This window comes from Vulpes lagopus, chromosome 8 (genome assembly GCF_018345385.1).
Source record: "Vulpes lagopus strain Blue_001 chromosome 8, ASM1834538v1, whole genome shotgun sequence".
NCBI lineage: Eukaryota > Metazoa > Chordata > Mammalia > Carnivora > Canidae > Vulpes > Vulpes lagopus.
In genome coordinates, this window is record NC_054831.1 from 59,101,927 (window position 1) to 59,124,830 (window position 22,904).

General features: G+C 39.9%; 1 protein-coding gene across 2 annotated transcripts in view; it reads left to right on the forward strand.

Annotated features, from left to right (window-relative positions):
* The window catches only part of CCNY (cyclin Y), a 235,029-nt gene that overhangs the window by 178,911 nt on the left and 33,214 nt on the right, over positions 1 to 22,904 (forward strand). For both annotated transcript variants that reach the window (XM_041765761.1, XM_041765762.1), the window contains exons 4-7: positions 7,162 to 7,262; positions 13,573 to 13,608; positions 17,951 to 18,008; positions 18,092 to 18,211. In XM_041765761.1, coding sequence (XP_041621695.1) covers positions 7,162 to 7,262; positions 13,573 to 13,608; positions 17,951 to 18,008; positions 18,092 to 18,211 — 315 coding nt within the window. The remainder of the gene's footprint in view (positions 1 to 7,161; positions 7,263 to 13,572; positions 13,609 to 17,950; positions 18,009 to 18,091; positions 18,212 to 22,904) is intronic.

Sequence of the window (22,904 nt, forward strand, 5' to 3'; positions counted from 1 at the left end):
CTCGCAGGATCATTATGAATGGCAGTGGAGATGATGTATGTGGACCTTTGAACATTTGTATTGTGCATATTTGAGCTTCTGTGACAGTTTCCTAATTAGAAGAGGGAGCTCAAAGGAAGTAGGAAAGAAACTTGAGTTTCTTACATTCTGAGGCAGGTTTAACCTATTTTTGAGTCTTTCTGTAGATTAAAAAATTTAAGGCCTACATTGAATAAGCGTCCACCCTACTTTACCCTCAGGATTCTGGAATTTGCTCATTTCCCACCCCACTCTATCCCAAAAAATATAGCCTGGACTGTATATGCCATTGCATTTAAGAAATGTAGTAATGGAGGGACACCTGGGTGGCTCAGTGGTTGAGCGTCTGCCTTGAGCTTAGGTTGTGATCCTGGAGTCCTGGAATCAGGTCCTGCATCAAGCTCCCTGCATGGAGCCTGCTTCTCCCTCTGCCTATGTCTCTGCCTCTCTGTGTGTCTCTCATGAATAAATAAAGAAAATCTCTTTAAAAAATTAAGTAATGGAAAAATGTTATTTGGAAAGTGAACTGTTTCTTCTGTAGCTGCGGAAAGAGCTGAGGCATAAACCCTGTGCTAGTTGCTGTACCAGAAGCCTCCTCAGGGGGTGGAACCGCACACCCTCAGTGCTACCAGGAAAACCTCTCCACCTGACATAATGTCAGGCCTAAAAGATTATATTTCTGGATTTTGCCTCACAACCAGAAATTTAATGAGAAAAAGTACTTCTCGATGTAGAGTTGGTGCACTGAGCCGTTATAAAACCAACATTAGACCTGGGATTGAAGTGTATTAATGAATGTAATTATTTTGTAGTGACAGCATGCATGATTCACAGAGCAAAATTTGACCTCAGTCTTGGCATTTGCCCAGTTTATGTTCTTGAAATCCAGTGTTGGTTTATTTTCTACTTTCATAAATTAATGATTTTGTCCTCCTCTGTTCTTAATTCCATGGATATTTGCTTTTTCTTTTAGTTCTTTAGTCTTTCAGAACTTAAAGTCTTTCCCTGCTATAACAAATTGATCCTGCAAAAAGCTGTTCAGTCTCCCTTTTTCTTCCCATGGAATATTAGTTTGTTAATATCGTGAAATAAAGATGAGGTATCTACCGTTTGTTTTGTTCTTTTGTCATTTTGTCTGAGGCCTGTGGTGGTATTGGAGGATGCTGGTGGAGCTCTTCTCTCTCATAGCTCTGCTCTGAGCTTGAGGGCTTCTGCTTTCATAGATAAGTGCCCTCGGTTTGTATGGACTTGGGACCTGCACAGAATCTCCGTATTGGCTATGTGACTTGGACAAAGATACTTTCTTAATCTATTGAGGGAACTACCACATTTGCCTTCATGGTTTCGTGAGACTGCATACCATGAGTGTTGCAGGTGCTGGCAGTAGGCAACCCAGCCTCTTTTTCCTCCTCTCCTGTGCTCTTCCCACATGTATTTTATAGAAATCAGACCTTTAGCTAATGCTTAATAAAGAAATACTTGTACAAATTTCATTTCTCTGTGCTCTGGGAAACTATCCCTCTCCATGCAGATCAGCATGGTTTGCTCTCCTTGGGATCCCCCCCCCCCAAAAAAAAGAGGGAACTTTCGTTTTTGGAGATTTTATCATTTTTTTTCAAACTTTTACAACTTTTTTCCTCTACTAATATTACCTCATATTTTCTAATGTTTAATTTTTATTTGATACTAACAAACCCTAAGAAATAGTAGGTCAGTTTTGTCCAACCATTGAAAATGGGAAGTTAAAGCACAGAGATTAGGTGTTTAAGTGACTTAATAATATTCGTTGAACATGTCCATGTGCTCAGCACTCCAAGTGTTATCTTGGGCTAGCCCTCACAGCACCACAATGAGGGGTGGGTCAACTCTCCATATTTTACAGATGAAGACACTGAAGTTTGGGGAGGTAAAGCATTATGGGAACCTTATAATTTATTGCCCAAACCAGGACACTATTAAGTGTGAAAAGGGATGCTGTTATTGGTTATTCAAGGACAACAGGGGCAAACTAAGAGTGTCCCCAGCAAGCCAGGGCTTGTTATCATCCTACTTACCTAACTTGCCCAAGGTTACACAACTGATCAGTGGCAGAACTATATGCTGAACTCTATTACTTCAAACTTCAGCCATAATCTTGTTTCATCTGAACTGGAGTGTCTCATTCACATGAGCTGGTTCCTAGCAGGACCACAAGAGAACCAGGACTTTGGGTCCTGTGCTCATGTCATTGTTATTTCTCTCTCCAATGGCAAGGGCCAGGAGCTCCTGTTTGCCAGGTTGTTAATACATGGCACTCTCCTTCTTGCTGTTGGTAGGAAGGCATGAACTTTGGAGTCAGACAAATGTGTTCACAAATGTGAACTCTGGTGTCTTAGATTTGACCTCAGAAATAGTACTTAATTTCTCTGACCTCCTTGACTTATCTGCAAAATGAGAATTCTGGAGGGTTTTGTGAGCTGTAAGTGAACACATATAAAATATCCAGAATGCTGTTGGCTTTTATTTGGTGACCGTTAAATAAAATTTGTTACTGGCATCATGTCAGCATTTAATTATGTCAAAGTGTAATATATGTGGAAGGAAGAAGGGAGTGGTGACCTGGGGAGATGAAGAGCTGATGAGTGTCCCGGCCCTGCAGTGGAGAACCTCTGAATCATTTAAGCGGGGTGGAGGGGGGTGGGGTGGGGTGGGGGTAATTTGGCTTTGTAAGAAGACCACAGCATCAGAGGAAGACTGGTTTGGAGAGGAATGAGCCTAAGCTTTTATAGTAATACAGTGAGAAGTGATGGAGGCCATTCATTTACCAGTTAGTGGCTGGAGGGATGTAGAGGAAAATACTTTTGAAATGTGTTTAGCAGGTAGGTTCAATAGTACTTGATGCAAGGAGAGCAAAGGAAAGACAGAATATTCAAGAATATTTTGTGTATTTTTTTGTTTTAAGCCATTATAATTGAATGGAAGAAGAGATTAGTGTGCCGTTTGAGGTGCCTATGAGGAACATTTAGGTGGAGAGCTTGGAAGAGAGGTGGGGCCAAAGAGGAGAGATTTGGGATTCAAAGGAGAGCAGAAGGATGTTGAGCTAATGGGTCCCCAGGAGGACTGCATACAGGAGAAGAAAAGACTGTCACCTTCCAGGGAGTACTGAGAAGTTCAGTCCACAAACAGGGACTGAGTAGTCAGAGAGATAGAGGGAAACTAGGAGAGAGCTAGGGATGGAAAGGACTCATCACAGTAGCTTGGAGTTCTCTGTGAATGGGTGTATTGCATGTGAAGGGTGAGCCGACTTCTAGAAAATGTGAAGAAGCAGAGTCATTTACTAGCCCTGGCCTGGAGAACGTTAGATCTTACCCTGGAGGTGAGGGAAGCAGTACTCCAGGTACCTTCCTTTGACAAGGAGGAAGCAGCAGTAAGGTGAGTGGTTGCTACCTGATGGTCTATGGGTTCTGTGTGATGTATGCTGCCCATGGAAGGTCAGAGTGATCTGAGAAGGCAGGGGGTTCAAGTAGTTGGGAGAAGGATTTCTGGTCATTTGGAGTGTTCAGTGACAAGTCTTATCCCTGTACCCTCATTTCTCTTTGTCCTGCCCTTGGATTGCGTGTGTGTGTGCGGTTGTGTGGTTGTGTGTGTGTATCTACATGTCTTTGTATCTGACAGACATCTAATTGGAATTATAGGAAGGGATAATCTCGGTATTTGGGACACATGATAATTCCTCCATGAAAGCGTCTTAAATGTACAGTCCAACAATTGTGTGTTAATGGATCTGGGTGTAAATAATTATTTTATACTGTAGGCATCACGTGAATAGGTGGACTTAATGACGTTCACTCAGTTCTAAAGTTTTATTCCACATATTTATTACTTAATTTGTAAAATGTACACAATTTCAAAGATAGAAACTTTTATTTTCTTAAAATATTTTGAATAATAGTTTAGAGCATTTATTTCCTTAAAATCCATCATTGGACTTCTCATTAATTGGACTGTTCTCTGCTCCCTGTCCAAGCCGTTCATGGTTGACATTCACCAAGACTACTGTCTGTCTAAGCCAGTGCACCTGTCCTTTTCAAGTCAGATACTACCCTAGGTGTATTTTGTTCTGTATACTTCTCATATGTAAAACAGACATTAGCATAAAAAGTATTCTTATCACTTTTTTTACATGTTTAGTATACTTTTTATTTTACAAGTACTGTTAGAATGCTTCCCTTGTGCTGGCACTGCTAGCACCCTTAATGAATATTAACTCATCTGCTCCTCATATGACCCTGTCATCTCTGTGGTAGACAGGGAGGTGACGTGCAGACAGGGAGGCTGAGTAACTTGCCCAGCTCTTGGTCATGGCTGAATCCGCTTCACACCTGCAACACCATCTTCCTCAGTACTGTTACCAATGCATCAGATGGCCATGTTCTTCTTCTTTTTTTTTTTTTTGCCATGTTCTTTATGCAAAAACACTGAAACCTAACTGGGAGGTTTTAGCTTTGCCAGACACACATGTACAAGCCTCTGGATTTTCTAGAACCATGGGACAACTAAATCAATGTACTATTATGTTATATAGTCTTAAAACTGGCGTATCATGTGCTTATTCAAAATATTGAACAAATGAGAACATGCTTTTCTGTGAATCTGCGTGCATGTGTCTCTGATGCTTCAGAGGCAGGGCCAGAGTTTCAAGCTGTCCGTGTTGCAGGACACACATTGGTGCCTGTTGAGAGGTGTTGGGGCCTGGGCTGGCTGTCCCTTCCCTCTGCTACATGGAACCATTCAAAACAGAAACCAAAGCAGGAGAGCAACCCTGGAATCAAGAGCTTTTCTGCTACAGGATTCTGATTATTTGAGCCTTTTTAGTGATGTAGATTTCAGATCCAGAGAAGTTTACATTCTCTGAATCTTGTAGTTCTGACATTAAACAAGTGACTTAACACCCAAATACTGTTTTAGAGTGATGCACTCTGTGACTAAAAATCTGTATAACTTAATACCAAGGATTTGTATTTTGTTTAGAACCTGTTGTATAATATGAAAGCTTAGTTGGTGTTCCCTTGGCAAATTGAGGGCTTTGGCACACCAGCCCTGAGTGCTGGGAGGCTGCCACCCTTCTAATAACCCTCTGACCCTTAGGGATTGTGTGTGCCCAGGGTACACCTATGTAGTGTGGGCTCACGGAGGGAGTTTCTTAGACTGTGAAGGGATGTAGATTATGTTCACTTGTGTGTGTTCCTCATCTCCTTTCCTGGACTCCCATGCCCATGTTTTCTTAGGTTTAGTTCCCATCACATTTCAATCCTGAGAAATTTGTATCAGAGGGAATAATTGAAACCACAGGAAATAGAAGTGAATTAGAATTGTCATTTTGCTGCATTGTTGGGATTATACCATGTCTCTAAAAATTCATTAACATATCAATTAATTACTGAATTTTTGTGTTAAATATAGTGTCTATTGAGATTTTGTTTGTAGTAGATTTTGCACCCATGGAGAAACTTTCATTAAGACCTTCAAAAGCTTGCCACCTGAATTAATAGCTATCTTATGTTTTGAGTTTTAGTGTTTTGTGTGACATATATGATTGCTATAAGAGCTGAAGAAAAGAAAAAAATATTTTTAGTGCCTTTGGATTGTCTTAATGAGAATGTTGTGATTGATTTGATAGATGTGAAAATGCCATCTAAAATTGACTTTCAAATTATAACTTGAACTTTGCAAGTTTTCTTTGTGCCCTTTCCTTACACAGGCACAGAACAGTGAGAGCTTAAGAAGGAAAGCCCAAGAACTGAATTTCCTGACTTTGGTTATTTCCTTCTGACCCACATGCTATTTATAAACCAGTGCTAGGGAGGATTAGAATGTTTCAGTAGTGCGGTGCCCTCTAGCCATGATCTAAGGAACTGGGTACTTAAAATAGTGACTTACATTTTTATTTAGTTTTGAGGGGAGATTCTGTTTATTAACATCCTTTTTGTATTTCTCAGGCTACCGCCTATTTTCATAACTTAATTTAGAGGAAACCTTTTTAAACAAGTATATTTTAAAGTGTGGAATGGGGCATTTGGTCTCTGACTATTTAAGGCTTCCTTTACATTAGTAAAGTGTAAACACTGAGGATTTTGTTGCAAGTGTGCAGTTGAGGCAGGCAATTTTTATTAGCCTTAAAGAGATCATTTGGATTAGTTGCTGAAAATGCCACTTAGATGGTCAACATAGCACCAGGTAAATGGAAGCTTGTTTGGGTGATTTTATTTTATTTTTTTTCCCCCTAACTTGCTTTTGAATAAGAATTATCCGGAGCAATGTCTACTAATCATATCGCCCACATATTGCGAAAAATCTACTTAGTATTCAATTAGATGTCATCAGTGCATAATATAAATTCTGTATTCTTTACCAGTACCTTTCAAAAGTAGTTCTCAGTTCTCAGGTGCCTCAGAGAGCTCAACATTTATACATTTGTGAAAGAACCAGTCATAAGATGGAGCAGGCACTACCTGAAGGTCATCCAGGGATTGTATTTTCAAAATTATCAGATAGTCTTCCTCTTTAAAATGTATTTTGCCCCTAGCAAAGCAATACTTTTGTCTTTATAACTTCGACTCCTGAAATTCAAGCTGATTAACCAGGAGATCTAAATTTACATTACTTTTGTCTTTATAACTTCGCCTCCTGAAATTCAAGCTGATTAACCAGGAGATCTAAATTTACATTGGCTGCATTTTCCATGGCCTCCAAATCAGCTGTACCTCAGGGATAGGGAGAATGGGTACAGTTGTCTCTTGCCTTCATTTTGATGCATAAAACCAAGATGCTGCCTTAATAAGGGGCTTTCACTGGTGTAACAAGGAGTGTACTTCTTGTTTCACACAGGCCCCAGGCTGGGTGATTTGTGTGGACTCTGCAAGGAGGAGTGCTGTTCTCCCAGGGAAGGAGGTTTAGGACTAGCAGTGCTGGTGACTTGTACATGTAGGAGGGATTTCATTGTATGAAGAAAGTGTGTTTGTACTGTTCTTACAGGTAGTATTAAAATTTCTTGTGTAAGACATTTTTCCTATGTGTGTGATCCCAAGTTTAAGGGGATGGTGTTTCTTGGAAGAATTTTGAGTCCCATTTAATTGTTCTTGTCTTATTGCCCTTGTTTTCTAGCATCCTCCAGGACAAATAGCGAGGAAATACAGCTCCTGCTCCACTATTTTCCTAGATGATAGCACAGTCAGTCAACCAAACCTCAAGTATACAATTAAATGGTGGGTATATGCATTTTTGCCTAACTGAATGCTTTTTCTGTTCCTTAACCTGACAGCTAACTGGTTGGTTGTGGGGTCTGGGTGGTAAGATTGGGCTGGAGGAGGCCATTGACTATTGAGGAAATCTCTTTAAAATGTGATTTTGGTTTAAATGTGAAGTGTTCAAATATTTATGCACATTACCATTTACATAAAACGCCAAATTTAAAAATTATTTTAAATGTTGATGAAAACATTATTTGATTTCTATGCATATTTTCTACCTTCCCACTTTTTATTAAAGCCATCCTAGAATTACTCTACTAATATTTTACCTTTGAAATAAGGCAGGGCTTCTGTGGTCCCATTTAAGACCCAGGGCTACCGTAGGAAGCAGGCCGGACAGGGAAAATGTGTTTGCCTAGAATCAGGAGATCTGAGCTCTGATCTTGGCTCTCTCAACAACAGGGAAGGTTTGGGGTAAGACCCTTCTCTTTGGAACTTTGTTTTAAAGTGGGGTTTACAGGGGGAAGAGGGGTCTTTGGATAAAATCCTTTCCTTTTTGGGCTTTAGTTTCCTTAATTTAAAATGGAAGGTAGGAGAGAAGAAACACTTTTTTTTTTTAAATGTTCCCATTTGCATTGTGATAATAATGGCCTTTGACAGAGATCACAGAAAATGTGATGTGCTATATGTGTTCAAGAAATTACACATTTAACAGCAGTCTAAGTTCATGTATGATGTATGTGTTTAAATTTCTAAATAGGAAATATTCTTTCATTTCAGTGGGCCATGTTTTCAGGCTTAGGAGCCCTCTTCTGAGTATGACCATATGTGACAATAAATCACAGTCTTGGTCAGGCAGCAGGGACTGGATCAGTCTTCTGTGGACAGCATCCACTCCTGGACAGCATCCACTCCCGGGGCGAGATGGAAGATGGCCCACTTGAGGGAAGCTGCCTTCTCTCCTGAACAGTTGCACGTTTTCTAAAATCTAAATAGAAATGTAGCTTCTTCCCTTATTATTGTGGCATTTAAGGGCTTGATAAATGACAAGGGGACATCGACCCAGACAGTCCATGTTTAGAGCTCAGAAGAGGTTTGCATGTTATTGCTCTACATAACCTTGACTGAGCCACTTCCTGCCTTTGGGCCATAGTTTACTGCCACAAAATAGGAAGTACAGTACCTCTTGGAAGTATTTCCTAGAGTAAATCATTAGTAATTGTGGAGAGGAGTGGAAAGCGCTGAAGATATATATACCATGCGGCTGTTGACATCTGCACAAGTTCCAGAGACCTTGAAAGCTGCTAACTTCTCTTTAATCCTGGGATTCTCTTCAGCAGGAAGGGAGGCCAAGTGGAGCAGAGGGCACCTTTGCTTTCAGGGCCAGCCAGAGCTCTTGGGCTTTACAAATGGATCCGACTCAGTCGCTCAACACTTCACCCTTGGATAACTTAAAATTGCCACTGGTTGTGACATAGACATTTAGGAGCCTGATGGGAAAACTGGTTAACACTTTGATATTTCAGTGTCACCTAAGTTTATAAATGTGCTGCTGTGCAAATCAGTGGTTCCAAGCCCTGGCTACACCCTGAGTCCTCTGGGAGCTGGAAGGCATGCTGATGTTTGATGTCCTGCCCTACAGATCTGGTGTCTGGATTTTTGACACCCTCCCTAGGAGAGTCTAGTAGGCAGCCAAAGGTGACAACTCTTGGTGTAAGTTGACACTTGTTCTCCCCTTCCCCATCAGAGTTCATGTGAAACTTTTTTATTTTTATTTATTTATTTATTTATTTTTTTAAATTTATTTATGATAGTCACAGAGAGAGAGAGAGAGGCAGAGACACAGGCGGAGGAAGAAGCAGGCTCCATGCACCGGGAGCCTGACGTGGGACTCGATCCCGGGTCTCCAGGATCGCGCCCTGGGCCAAAGGCAGGCGCCAAACCGCTGCGCCACCCAGGGATCCCCATGTGAAACTTTTAAATTATAGGTTAATACATGGAGGAAAAAGCTGAAAAGCTGGCCCAGTTAACGAGTAGACTATTGAAACAAAACATTCAGTGTAGATACTATGACTTACCTGATCTGAAAGACACTTTCTTTGTGCCACCTGAAATTCCTTCAGTCAGTGGTTCATTTATTTTAAGAAGTGCCCTCTTTTTAAAAATGTGTATTTTGAGCCTGGTAGCAAGGTAGACCCTAACTAAAGTAGTACCATCAGAATCCTTCCCTGTAAATGCCTGTATCTCACACTTGGCTGGGTTATAATCAAGGAGCCAAGGAGTAAGGAATATTTCAAGATGTTAGCAGGCTGGGTGAGCTTTAGCCAGGGTTTATGATGGTGTAAGGGGAAGGGGATACTCGGAAGAAGCTAAATCCGGGTGCCCTTCTGTTCTTAAGTTGTGCTAAAACTTACCCTCTGCCTATCAAAAGGAAACTCCTGGTCTCCTTTTTTGCTTTTTCTGCTTTCCCTAAATCCAAGCCCTTTTCTTGGTCCTCTCCCCCAAGACATTAAAAATACCAAAACCATGAATATTCTTGAGCTTCACTGTGGACATGGTATCTGTGGGCTGAACTTGCTTCCTGAAAACAAGTATGAATCCCTGTTTCTTCAAGAAAATCCTCTGAGTTCTAAACATCGATTTCTAACCAAATTTTTAAAAGAAAACCCTTCTGTAAATTGTGGGTTGCCAAAATGAACAAGCATATTTACAAATTCTAGTTGAGGAATGCATGGAGGGTTGAGTGCTGTTCTAACAGTAAATGAAAAGTTTTAAGTATAACAAGTTTGGGCATTCTGTGCTCATTCTTTTCATGGGCAAAATTTCTTTTTTGAGAACTTGATTTTCCCATCTTTCCCCTAAATGCCAACAGCTGTGGTATGAATTTAGCATTTGCAAACCAACCCACATGCCTCTGCAGCTTATCTCCATTCCCCCTATCCAAGATTCTGTGACAGGCATAGGAATGAGATTAGAGAACAGGGTGGAGGGCCGGGGGTAGCCCCATTCACACTGTTGACTAAATTGCCATGGTCCTTGGGCCCTGAGTGTTGGAGAGCAGCTGCTTTACCCACCTGCCTCCAAACCTCTGGTTCAGCTTCTCTGTGCTGCCAGAACACACCACCTCTTGGTCTTCAAAGGTTTGAGGATTTGTTGCATGCTTTGCTAGGTTGGCTCTAGCTAAGAGGTCACATAGAGGGCCAGCAGTCACAAGTCTGTTTTGTTTTCTTCGTCAAGAAAACATTTCTTTATTCCCAGCTATGTGGCAAAAGCAGTTGAGCAAACCCTTTATTCCAAATGTACTTCTGGTTTGACTCCAGCCCATCTTTGGTACGATCTCACCATTTTCTGAGGACGTAGCAGAATTGATTAGGCCTCTGAAGCCCAAAGTGTGGGACTGGTTTCCACTGACTGCTCTTTGCCCCGAGCAGTCACTTCTTTCAAGATAACCAACTAAACTGGCCGTGGAGCTACGCTATATGTGAATTCTGAGCTTTGTTTTCTTACTTCTTGGGATATAACCTTGAGTGGAAATTGTCCTACATTGTGGCTCTATTTTTCCTGAAGGTTTAAGGCCATGATAATGTCCAACCTTGCTTTTGGCTCAGGAGATTCAGAAGATAGTGACTTTGGGGCCCTCAAGATTTTCACTCAGTTTGCAGAAGCAAAGCACCTCTTGGGATGGAATTATAATTGTTATAATTATTATATAATAACCATAATAATGACTTTTGTTTTAGAACTTTCACTTTTATATATTTCGTTTGGTTATAAAAACGGTTCTCTAATATAGGTTGAATAGTCCTAATTTTATAGATGAGGAAATGTAGGTTCAGAGGTGATTGAATTCTAATAAATGAAGGAGGTGGGTTTTTTTGTTGTTGTTGTTTTGCTTTAGTTATTAGATCTTATATATTTATTTGAGAGAGCGTGACAGAGAGAGTGAGCACAAATGTGGTGAGAGGAAGAGGGAGAAGCAGACTCCCTGCTGAGCAGGGAGCCCAGTGTGGGACTTGATCCCAGAACCCTGGGATCCTGACCTGAGCTGAAGGCAGATGTGTAACCAACTGAGCTACTCAGGTGCTCCTAGGAGCCAGGTTTTAGACCCAGGTTGTTCTGACTCCCAGCCCAGAGATATTTTTCGTGTGTCATGCTCCCTCACAAAGAAGGCAAGAACCATCTTCTTTCTCAGTCCAAGTGACGAAGCTAGTTACTACACCAAACACAGTCATGAAACATCAATTTAAATCTGACATTAGAATAGAAAACAGTCATCACAGCATGCCTGTTAAATGAATTTAAACAAACCTCTATACCAGTCAGAGGTCCTGGTATCCAGTATCTGAACCTGAATTTTTCTCATTTAAGAAATAGAGTTGGTAGCCTGCTTTCTTTCTTCACAGGACTGTTAATGTATGCTTGAAGATAGTATTACTATTTTTTAATTCTGAAGACCTTTTACTCCAGTTATAATTCCTTCACCTTAGACGCTCTTGAAGATGTTAGGAGGAGAAGAACATATTGCCATTGCTCATGAAGATGTTTAACACTTAGCTGAAATCATATGATGAATAGGTCTAGAGACAAGAGATTTCTTGTATTGTCATAGGAAGTCATAGGCGAGCCTCTGAGCTCTTTGGAATCCAGCGCTGAGTAAGCTGAAATATTTAGTACTGAGCCCTCTACCTGGATGTTGATACCAGGATAGCAGTTTCTGTGCTCTGAGTACCCAGAACACAATCTGATACAGCGAATAAGTAATAGTCTTAGAAGCTTAAAAAATACATTTTGTTCTCTTCAATAAATTTTAAAGTGAAACAAAAATAGTGGAATGATTTAGACAGTTTACAGAAGAGGAAATTTAAAAAGTATTATTGGCCAGTTAACATGAATAACCCTGCCAACTTGATAGGTGATCATAGGAACTCACCTGAGTTGAAACAAGTACTTAATTTACCTCTCCGATTGGAGGACATTTTTTCGGAATATTTAAGGTAAATGTCAGCAAAGGGTGAGGTTGCAACAGACTGATGGGGAAGAACACTGGCACACTTCTGCAAAATAGTTGCCAGTGTATGTCGGGAGCCTTACAATTATTAATGACTTTAATTAATACAGGAAACATTCTGTAATTGTTTTCTTATAGAAATAATATAGTCCCAGGTTGCACAAATCTTTATCCCTGAGGATATCAATATGGTGTTAATTATAATTGCAAAATATTAGAAACAAGTGTTCAGTAGCAGGGGATTAGGTAATTATTCAGCAACTCTACAGTGGAATATAATCAGCCATTTGAAATCATGGTTTTAAAGCATATTTTAGTGGTAAGATAAAAGTAATACACAAACCTGTTTACACATAAAATTTATCAATAGGAATAGATATTTATATATCTCAAAAGTAGTAGTCATCTTTGGGCAAAGGGTTTACTTTTTAAATTTTTATTTATTTATTTGTTTGTTTGTTTATTTAGATTTTGTTTGTTTATTCATGAGAGAGACACACAGAGAGAGGCAGAGACACAGGCAGAGGGTGAAGCAGGGTCCATGCAGGGAGCCCGATGCAGGGCTCGATCCCGGGTTTCCAGGATCACGCCCTGGGCCGAAGGTGGTGCTAAACTGCTGAGCCACCTGGGCTGCCCAGCGTTTACTGTTTTTTTTTTTGCGTTTACTTTTTTAAATATACTTACTGTATTTTCCAAAAGTTCTACAATATGAATATAATGCATTTTTTTAAAGTCAGAAAAACATTATTTGAGAAAAAGTATTCGGGTGAGGGGAGTGTCTTCATTAAATTCAGATCTTTTAAAATGTAAAATAAAATTTTAACTACAAGTTACAGTTCAACAAGTGTATGAATAAGGTAAGTGGATTGCCGAGAGGTTATTGATTTAAGAGAAAAAAATAGCAAACCACTGTAGGTGATGCTCACATTTTTTCTGGTAGTTATAAATAAGCCACAGTTTTTTCTAGACTAGGAGGTACTAAGTTGGAAATTTCCAATGATGTTTGATTTGCACTACCTGTTTCACATAGTGCCTGTATTTTACAAGTGAAGAAAGCTTAAAATTTTGAGTAGAAAGAGAATTTGTTTCTAAATACTTCTTGAAATTTTGGTATTTCTGGAAAAGATTTAATGATTGCTGGGATTGAGTACAAGATTGACTTGCTATGAAGAATACTTGATCAGTATTCTGAATTAAATTGGTTCAGGTGGATTATTTGACTTTTACTTAAGTTTAAATATTTATGGTCAGACAGATGATATAACATGTTGAATATGCATGCTTACAAAACGTTGAACTCTGCATTTTATTTTACAGTGTAGCTCTCGCAATATATTACCACATCAAAAACAGGTATGTGGATGATTAGTTTTGTGCTAAAAATGTCACGCGTTATTTCCTGTTATGTTTTTCCTATTTTTTTCCTATTATGTCCTAGTTGCTTCAGTCTTTGTACTCTTTACTCATGTTTTCATGGAATTTCTAGAGTTCACGTAATTTACGAGAACTTGCCAGGTAAGTCCTGAACTGCTTCTCAAGCAGAGGAAACCAAATGGGTATTTGTATTTGAAGTCCGCAAAACAGAACAAATCTTTTTTTTTTTAATTCTTTTGTATATTTTTTAATTGGAGTTCAATTTGTCAACATATAGCATAACACCCAGTGCTCATCCTGTCAAGTGCCCCCCTCAGTGCCCATCACCCAGTCACCCCAACCCCCTACCCACCTCTCTTTCCACCACCCCTTAGAACAAATCTTCTTGATAACGCTCAGCTTCCTTTTCACTTTTGATTTTCTTTTTTTTTTTTTTTTTTAAGATTTTATTTATTTATTCATGAGCAACCCAGAGAGAGGTAGAGACTTAAGCAGAGGGAGAAGCAGGCTCCATACAGGAAGCCCGATGTGGGACTCGATCCTGGGATCACACCTTATGCCAAAGGCAGACTCTCAACCACTGAGCCACTCAGGCACCTCAATGATTTTCTGTATAATTTGCTTAAACAGTCTTTCTTTTATAAAATATTATTTTAAAATTTTACTGTGTGCAACATCAACATGAGAAAAAATGTTTATAGTCTTAAGTTAGAAGAAATTTTGGTGTAAATTTAGACATAAACTCACGTAGAAATAGACTTCTGTCTGATATAAGTGTGTTCAGAGACAAACTTAGTTAATTTAAGAAGTCAATTGAAACGGAATCATGGAAAAATCACTTTAAAAATTTGCCTCAAACATTTTATTTCAACATAAATGTTTAAAAGTACATTCATTGCCAATTTTTTATGCATCGAACTTTTGCTTTGAACATTGGGCACTGATTAGAGTACTAAAGTGACTTTATTTTATAAGCCACCCCTGTAATTCATCCTTTCCACATATATATAGTTTTTTTTAATCAATAGAAAACAAAAGACATTTACAAAATAATCTGAGTGTAGAATCTTTTGGGTTTTGACCATACATAATCTATAGCAAATTTATTGTTGGTGATAACCTTTTATTGGCTCTTTGCAAAGCATTCCTTCTTCATTTTCATAAGAACAAAGCCACTCATTGTAGTCAGATTTCATTGATTAATGTGACATTTTCATATGTTATATAACAATAAATATGAACCAGTTCTGGGAATAAGCACAGCCACCTCTTGGTTAGCATGGATCTCAATGGGTGGGGGCTATATCACCTTTAGTCTGTTTACCAAAGGGGCAATTGGAGAGTTGTGGTAGGTCAGCAAAGGGGAACTTCTGATGAACAGTGTTATGAGAAAACACAAACACCTGGAAGCAAACACCTGGAAAGGTATTCTCTGTAATGACCTTTTTCTGCATTGTAATTGTGATTCATAGTTCATTGTGGGGTTTGAGAATTTAGATTTAAGAATTTAGAAAATGTAGCATTGTGGAACTTTGAACCTTGACCAGAATAGTGTATCAGTGAAAGTGCAAATTTTTGTCTTGCTGCCCATTTCTCAGATAGCAGTTCAAACTTTTAAACATTTAGGTCTTAAATAACAATGTAATACCATTAGTGAAACTCAGATGTTCTTTCAGACCAGTTTTGCATTAGCATCTCTAAGTGATTTCTCAGTTCTTAGACTGCAGTGGATTTCAAAGTTATTTTGTTGCCATAACTGGTAATAATAAGAGCCAGCTTTATGAAGCACTGACTACCCTGATCAGCTATTTATATGCATTATCTCATTTATTTTTAAAAACAGTACCATGAGGTGATACGTTATCTCTATTTTAGAGGTAAAGAAACTGAGGCACAGGGATATTAAATAATTTGCCTAAGATAGCACAGCTAATGAACTGGGGAATTGAGGATTGAACCCAAACAATATACTGAGACTTTTAATCATATAATCTAGTGGGTTAATGGTGATAAATTGACCAAAAGTTAGTGAGTAGAAGTGGAGAAAATCCAACTAAAAAAGCAAGTGTTTAGAAACAAGCATGATAAATCCACAGATTATAACCTGAAGATCTTTGGGAAGAGGTGGCATGACTCTGTAGATTTTCTTCTCGATCAGTCATACTGGCCTCACTTCTAGAGCTGGTGGTAGATACAGTAGCTTGATAGAGAGGCTGCTACTCAGCTGGGATACGTAGCTAGCCGGCTTGCTTGCTTGCTTGCTTGCTTGCTTTCAAGGGCATGCACAGGGGTTGGGGTGTTGGGGAGAGAGAGAGAGAGAGACAGAATTTGAAGCAGGCTCCATACCTAGTGCAGAGCCTGACATGAGGCTCGATCTCACAATCCTGAGATCATGACCTGAGCCAAACTTGAGAGTTGGACGCTTGACTAACTGAGCCACCTTGGCACCTCTGGGATACATAGCTTTCTTTCCTTTTATTATATTTTAAATATTTGTGTATTTATTTGAGAGAGAGAGAAAACTAGTGGGAGGGGCAGGAGAAGGAGAGAGAATCTCAGGCAAACTCCATGCTGAGTGTGGAGCCCAAAGTGGGGCTCGATCCCAGGACCCTGACATCATGACCTGAGCTGAAACCAAGAGTGGGATGCTTAACTAACTGTGCCACCCAGGTGCCCTGGGATACATAGCTTTCAATGAAAGTGAAAAGAAAATTCATTTCTCAGAGGAGTCAATTTTCTTCCAGAGTCATTTTAGCTTAAATTCTTAATCCTCATTTTATATTTTTCATCCTATGTTTTTATTTTTAAACTTACTTCTGGTGAGTATTTCTCTAGAATGCTGAAGGGCTTTTAAGGGTCTGTTATTCATCAGGCATATTGATCAGAGCTGAACTGCCCAAGAAAATGGGGTGCAGGGCCAGGTTTTGTCTTTTACCCAGCACCTCAAATATCTTGCAGAGGTTGTTAGTGAGATGAGAACCAATTGGTTCTTCATAACCAGGTCATTATAAAAGGAAGTGTAACTGAGTGCACCCAGAAGGAGCTATCTTTGTTTTCAGACCCTGTTATCAGGTCCTACCTAGTCCTTTCTTTTACTACAGCTCATCTAAAGCTTTATTGGCTGTATTCCCATAGGCTAGTGAAAATGAACACAGGTATGAATGCCCAAAGCTTTAAAAATAATTCCTGTTGTATAAATAGAGTAATAAAAACTTAGCTGTTCAATTAAGCTCTTTTTTCTTTTTTTTTAAAAGATTTATTTATTTTTTTATTCATGATAGACATATATATAGAGAGAGGCAGAGATACAGGCAGAGGGAGAAGCAGGCTCCATGCCAGGAGCCCAACGCGGGACTCGATCCTGGGACTCCAGGATCGTGCCCTGGGCCAAAGGCATGCGCTAAACCGCTGAGCCACCCAAGGATCCCCTTAAGCCCTTTTTTCTATATTATTTTTATGCAGGCAGTAAATATATAGAGCAGAAATTGTGGTGTTTACTATGAAAGGTATATGTTAGGGACAGGTCTATACCCTTCTGATATTCACAAGCCTAATAGACTTCAGAAGCACAGACTATGGAATTTATATGCTGTTACCAAAGCACTAGTTTCCAAATTTGGTTTTTAAAGAACCATTTTTAGGCAGAAGTCAAATGACATAAAACAGACGAAAGCAGAGCTTTGCTGGTGAAGTGTGCAGTTCATCTCTGTAGAGCCCAACCAAGCTCAAGGTACTGTCACCACGTTAAATGACATTTTCTGGCCTAGTAGCAACCAACCATTCTTTTATAGGTTTATGGGTTACTGAGTTAAGCTTTTCTACACATCAACTCTTGTTTTTCAATATAAAATTGTGAAACTCTTAATTAAGAAAGTGTTTAAGTTGTATGTTCTAAAAACTCCAAATTAGTTTCTAGAACATCCTGAATGTTCATTTTTATCAAACTTCTTTCCATTCAACTACTGTATAGGGATGGTTTAAGCATATCCATCCGCCTTTGCTGAGAAGCAAAATGTTTAAAGAAGTTTGTCACTTGCTTAGGTTTGGTTCATTTGAATACTCAGAAAATGAAAATCTCAATATTTTTGCTTAGGTTAATTCAACTAAATGTGGTTTATAACCTTTGTTTCATAGACTGTTCAGACAAAAATGATTAAATATTATACATAAGAAAATTACTTGTGGATAACCAATAGCATCTCCTACATTTAACATTGACTTTAGTTTCTTGAAATATGTCAAATCAAAATATATTTTTATCTTATTTTGAATGACATTCTTGCAGAAAGTAAACTCTATTGTCTCTTATTTTCCCCACCAGGGACCCAGATGGAAGGATGCTCTTAGATATTTTTGATGAAAACCTTCACCCTCTTTCGGTAATCTCCTCCTGATGTTGTTTAATTATTTCTCTTTTGTTTTTATTGGGTGGCCAGTCATCTGAAACTCTTTCCTTCCCCAGAAATCCGAAGTGCCACCAGATTATGACAAACACAACCCCGAGCAGAAACAGATTTACCGGTTTGTTCGGACACTGTTCAGTGCTGCTCAGCTGACAGCTGAATGTGCCATTGTCACCCTGGTGAGTGCCTTCATGATGACTGCAGCGATTCTGTAGTTCGCTGGCAGAGATGGTAAGCAGAGAGTCTTACCAGCTACCTTAGGGAAACTACATCTTCGCCTTCAAGGTTGTCTTTGTTGTGGTTGTTGTTGTTTTGGAAGAATACATAATGGATCTCCCAAAAGAGGGTGTGAAGTCCATTCCATAGTCCCCACTGAAAGTCAATTATAAAATCACATTCAAAACCAATAAATGTCCAGGTTTCCTGTTGTTGATTCTGTGCAAAGATTTTAATGACATTAATAAGATCCGATGGACACATATATCCTGTGTGAATACCTGTATAGGAAGACGTGCTGTGTATTACTGCCTTCTCTTTTGTGATTTTTGTGTCAGTAATGTGTAAGATATTCACACACAACGTGGACATATCTGCACTTTAAGACTCAGATAAGATATAAAAATTTATAATCTAACTTAGATTCTTAAAATTTTAGGGACTATTTAGGTCAGATCTCATTTGGGAAATAGATTAACATGGAACCCATTCTCATATACCTTTTATTGTGTGCACTTAGATAACTTAGCTCTGCCTGTGAGTAAGCCATCCCACAGGGAGATCCGAAAGCCATTCTTGTTGCTTCTGAAAAGAGATTATTGTCTACTAGAAAGTTTACAGGCCACCCAAGGACCCCTTGTATCTCTGCCACACTAAGAGCTTTGTGCCCTTCAGCTAATTCAACAGTAAACCTGTTTGTTTATTCATTCATTGGTTCATCCGTTTGTGTGTTCACTCTATCTCTCACTGACTTGCTGCCTAATGGGTAAAACAGACATTCAGCAAGTAATCATTGGGTGGTTTGGAATGATTCTAGATTCTTCTGTCCTATTTAAGAAGTATATTTATTGCTTGGCTTTCAAGTTCTTACAAAAACACGCAGCAGGGGTGCAGGGTTGAAATTGTTGTAAAGGGAAATGGCGATAAAGAGAAAAGAAGGGTAAGAAAACCAGATGACCACACGAGATTAGTACTAACCTTCATGCCATGAAGAAAGATTTATTTTGAAACTGCTACAGATGGAACATGGTGGGGATTTTTTTAACTCTAATTCCTAAGAAAATTATGACCTGTTTGTGACCTGATAAAAGTTACTAGCATGAAGAGGTTAGTGTCCTGTGGAGGACAAGGGCTGAGATTTTAATCCCTGCCACTTCCCCAGCTTTAGACAAGATATTAAGAGAACATCTGAGGTGCATTCCATTTCCAAGGGTGACAGGGAGCCTTGGTTAGTTCATGTCTTTGGAGTGCTGTAGGAGTGGTGCATTTTTGTCAGTAGCTATGGAAACCTTCACTTGACGTGTTCAATAAACTGGTGACTTCACAGGAGATGAGCTTGTATTGGGGTCGTGGTATTTACAACCTAATGAGAGATGAGCAGCTTCGGAGTCCCACGTAGTAGGTACATTACTGCAGACAACTTCTGGCTGCTGCTGCTTGTGGTGGCTGAGAGCCCTTTCTATGATCATTCTGCCCTTCTCTGTGCCGCTTCAGATCAGAAGCAGCCATTCAGAACAAGTTCAGTCTAGAGTTGACAGAGAAGCATTAATCACTACCTTTCTCCAGGGAATTGTCTGGTGTCTTGGCATGCTGCCCAGGATGAAGCTGGGGGCGGACAGCAGTTAGCTCTGGCCCTGTTGCCCACAAGGAACAAAACTGCAGCCTGCCTGTGGTAAGAGCTTCCAGGACCTTCAAATACCCAGAACCTAGTTTACTCAAAGCAAATATTTCACAGCTTAATTACCTTTGTTTTAAAAGAGTAACAACCTAATATCACTAGATGTATTTTTTTTAGCCTTGCAGAATATTCTGAAAGTTCTGCCATTGATATTGACACATGAGGAAATTTAAAAAAGGATGAAGTAACTGAAATTGCACCTTGCTGAATTCTGATAAGTTTTTGCTTATGGGCATTGTATAATATTCCCAACAACAGCTGTGAAAAGCGGGGGTTGGGTGGAAGACCATGGTCTCCAGCTGCCCCTCCGTACGGCCTGTCCTTTCTCTCAGGAGTTACTGGGTTAACGTTAGAGCCGTGAGCAGACAGCCTTTTCAGTCCCATGTGTGGTACTTGGATAACAAAATATAGCTCCCTGTCTATGCCAGGGATTTTGATCATAAGGATGAGAAACCTACACTAAGAAGCAAAGGCAGGAGATTGATTGGGAGGTTGCAGAGTCCCATGGATCCCTGTCCTCTGAGGCAGGTTCCTCTCCCCCCACCCCCCACTGCCCCCTTCTCTGGGGCTGCCTTTTCTTGTCTCTATTCCCTTTGGGTTTGCAGCATTAAATTTCAGGCTGGCTTCTGGTCAGGTGGACGTGGCAGGGAAGTAGCTCTCCTAACCTTGGCGCTCTATTCCTGTGTAATAAGTGTAAGTCCCAACACTGGCTAATTCAACCTCTTGTGTTTAGGTCAGATTTTGGAGAGGAGATGAATTTTGATTGGCTTCATCAGTGACTGGTCCAGTTCCTTTGGGTCAGATGTTTGCCCTTGGAACAGTCAGTTCTTACCCAGAGGTGATAGGACAGAAGGGCCCAGGCTCTGTCTCCAGCCATTGTTTTCCTTACTCTGCTAAACACCTCCAGCAGTTCCTCCAGCAGTTCTGTGTTCCCTGAGGAAGACAGAAAGAAGGCCTTTATGTGACCTCTAATAGGATTGGGCCACCTCTCATCTCAACTGAGCCGCCACCACTCTCCCATCTGGGCCTCTTGGTCTTTCCTGCACATACCGGTACCTGCCTTGGGACTTGAGCACTTGACACCATTGCCAGGAATCCTCTTTCCCAGGTAGCATGTGCCACGACCCTGCCTTCCTTTAAGTCTTCACTCAAAGGGCCCATCCGAGGGGGCCATCATACTTTGAATTGTAACCTCCCTTCTCCCCATGTTCCCTCTCATCATTTCCTGTTTTTTCTTCATAGCACTTGTCACCAATTAACATTCTTTAGGCTTTAGTCATTTATCTTATTTTGTTTATAAGTTCCATGATTAAGAGGTCTTTAAAATCTTTTTGTCTTTCTTACTCACTGCAATATGACCAGCATCTGGAACACAGCAGGTACCTAATGAATACTAAATGTCAGAGTAAGTGTAGTAATAGCTACCTGCTGCTGAAGCAATAAAAGTGGTGTTGGTGCACCTCACACTTTGATACCTAGGGAGCATTTGGGAACTATTTGCTGTAGTTACCCCTTATCCCAGGGTTTGGTAACTTGGAACTCCTGTTCTGCTGTTTCACTGCTTAAGTTATTAAGGTAAGCTTTCTGAGGGGAGGATGGCCAAGTCTGTAGTTTGGGGACACTGCTCAGCCACTCCCCTGACTGAGTGTTGCTTACAAGGTTGGCCTTGTAACCATGCAACCATACTGGAGGGCTGCAGTGATGTGATGGGCTGGAGAGGAGGTCAGTAGCTGATGGGGAGGAAGCAGGCATAAAGAGGGGGAGTTGGGAAGAATGGGGGTGGCACCTACTGGAAATAACCAGACAGAGGAGATGTAGTACCTTTTTATTAATTCCTTATTTTTCGTAGCTTTATTAAAATGTAGTCTAACTTACCATAAAATCCACTTAAAGAGAGCACTTCAGTGGTTCTCTGTATCTTGTGCAACAACCATCACCATAACCTAATATTTCAGAATATTCTCATCCCCCCATAAAGAAACCCTTCACCCTTTAGCCGCCACTCCCCATCCCCAGTCCCACCCTAGGCCCATGTAACCCCACTAATCTATTCTCTTTCTTAAGGGACTTGCCTGTTCTAGACGTAGAATGGATCCATATAATATGTGGTCTTTTGTAACTGGCTTTTCACTTACGGTAATGCTTTCAGACATCATCCATTTTGTAACTTGTAGAGTATTTCATTCTTTTTTGTTGCCAAATGTTCTAGTTTCTTTATTCAAATTCATCAGTTGATGGACATATGAGTGTCTCTTTTTTAGTTATTATGAATAATGCTGCTGTGAACATTTGTGTACATGTTTTTGAGTAGGCATATATTTTCATTTCTCTTGCTGTATACCTAGGAGTGGAATTGCTAGGTCATATGGTAACTCTTAAATTTGTTGAGGAACAGTCTGTTTTCCAGTATGGTTGCACCATTTTTTATTCCCATTGGCAGTTCCCTAATAGGACGGTTCCAGTTTCTCCATATTACATTCTTGTCAGCACTTTTTGTTGTCTGTTTTTATTCTAGCCATTCTAGTGGGTATAAAGTGTTATCTCATTGTAGTTTGGGTTGGTATTTCCCTAAAGATTAATAATGTTGACCATCTTTTCGTGTGTTTACTGGCCATTTGTATATCTTCTTTGGAGAAATGTCTCTTCAAATTCTTTGATCCTCCCCCCTTTTTAAAGATTTTATTTATTTATTCATTAGAGACACAGAGAGGCAGAGACACAAGCAGAGGGAAAATCAGGCTCCCTGCAGGGAGCCCGATGCAGGACTCAATCCCAGGACCCTGGGATCATGACCTGAGCTAAAGGCAGACACTCAACCACTGAGCCACCCAGGCATCCCTCTAATTTTAGACCTTACATTTAGGTATGTGACCCATTTTGAACTCATTTTTGTGAAATAGGGGACCAAGTTTATTTTTTATTTTTTTATTTTTTTTGCATGGGATATCTGGTTCCTGCAGTGCCATTTGTTGAAGAGA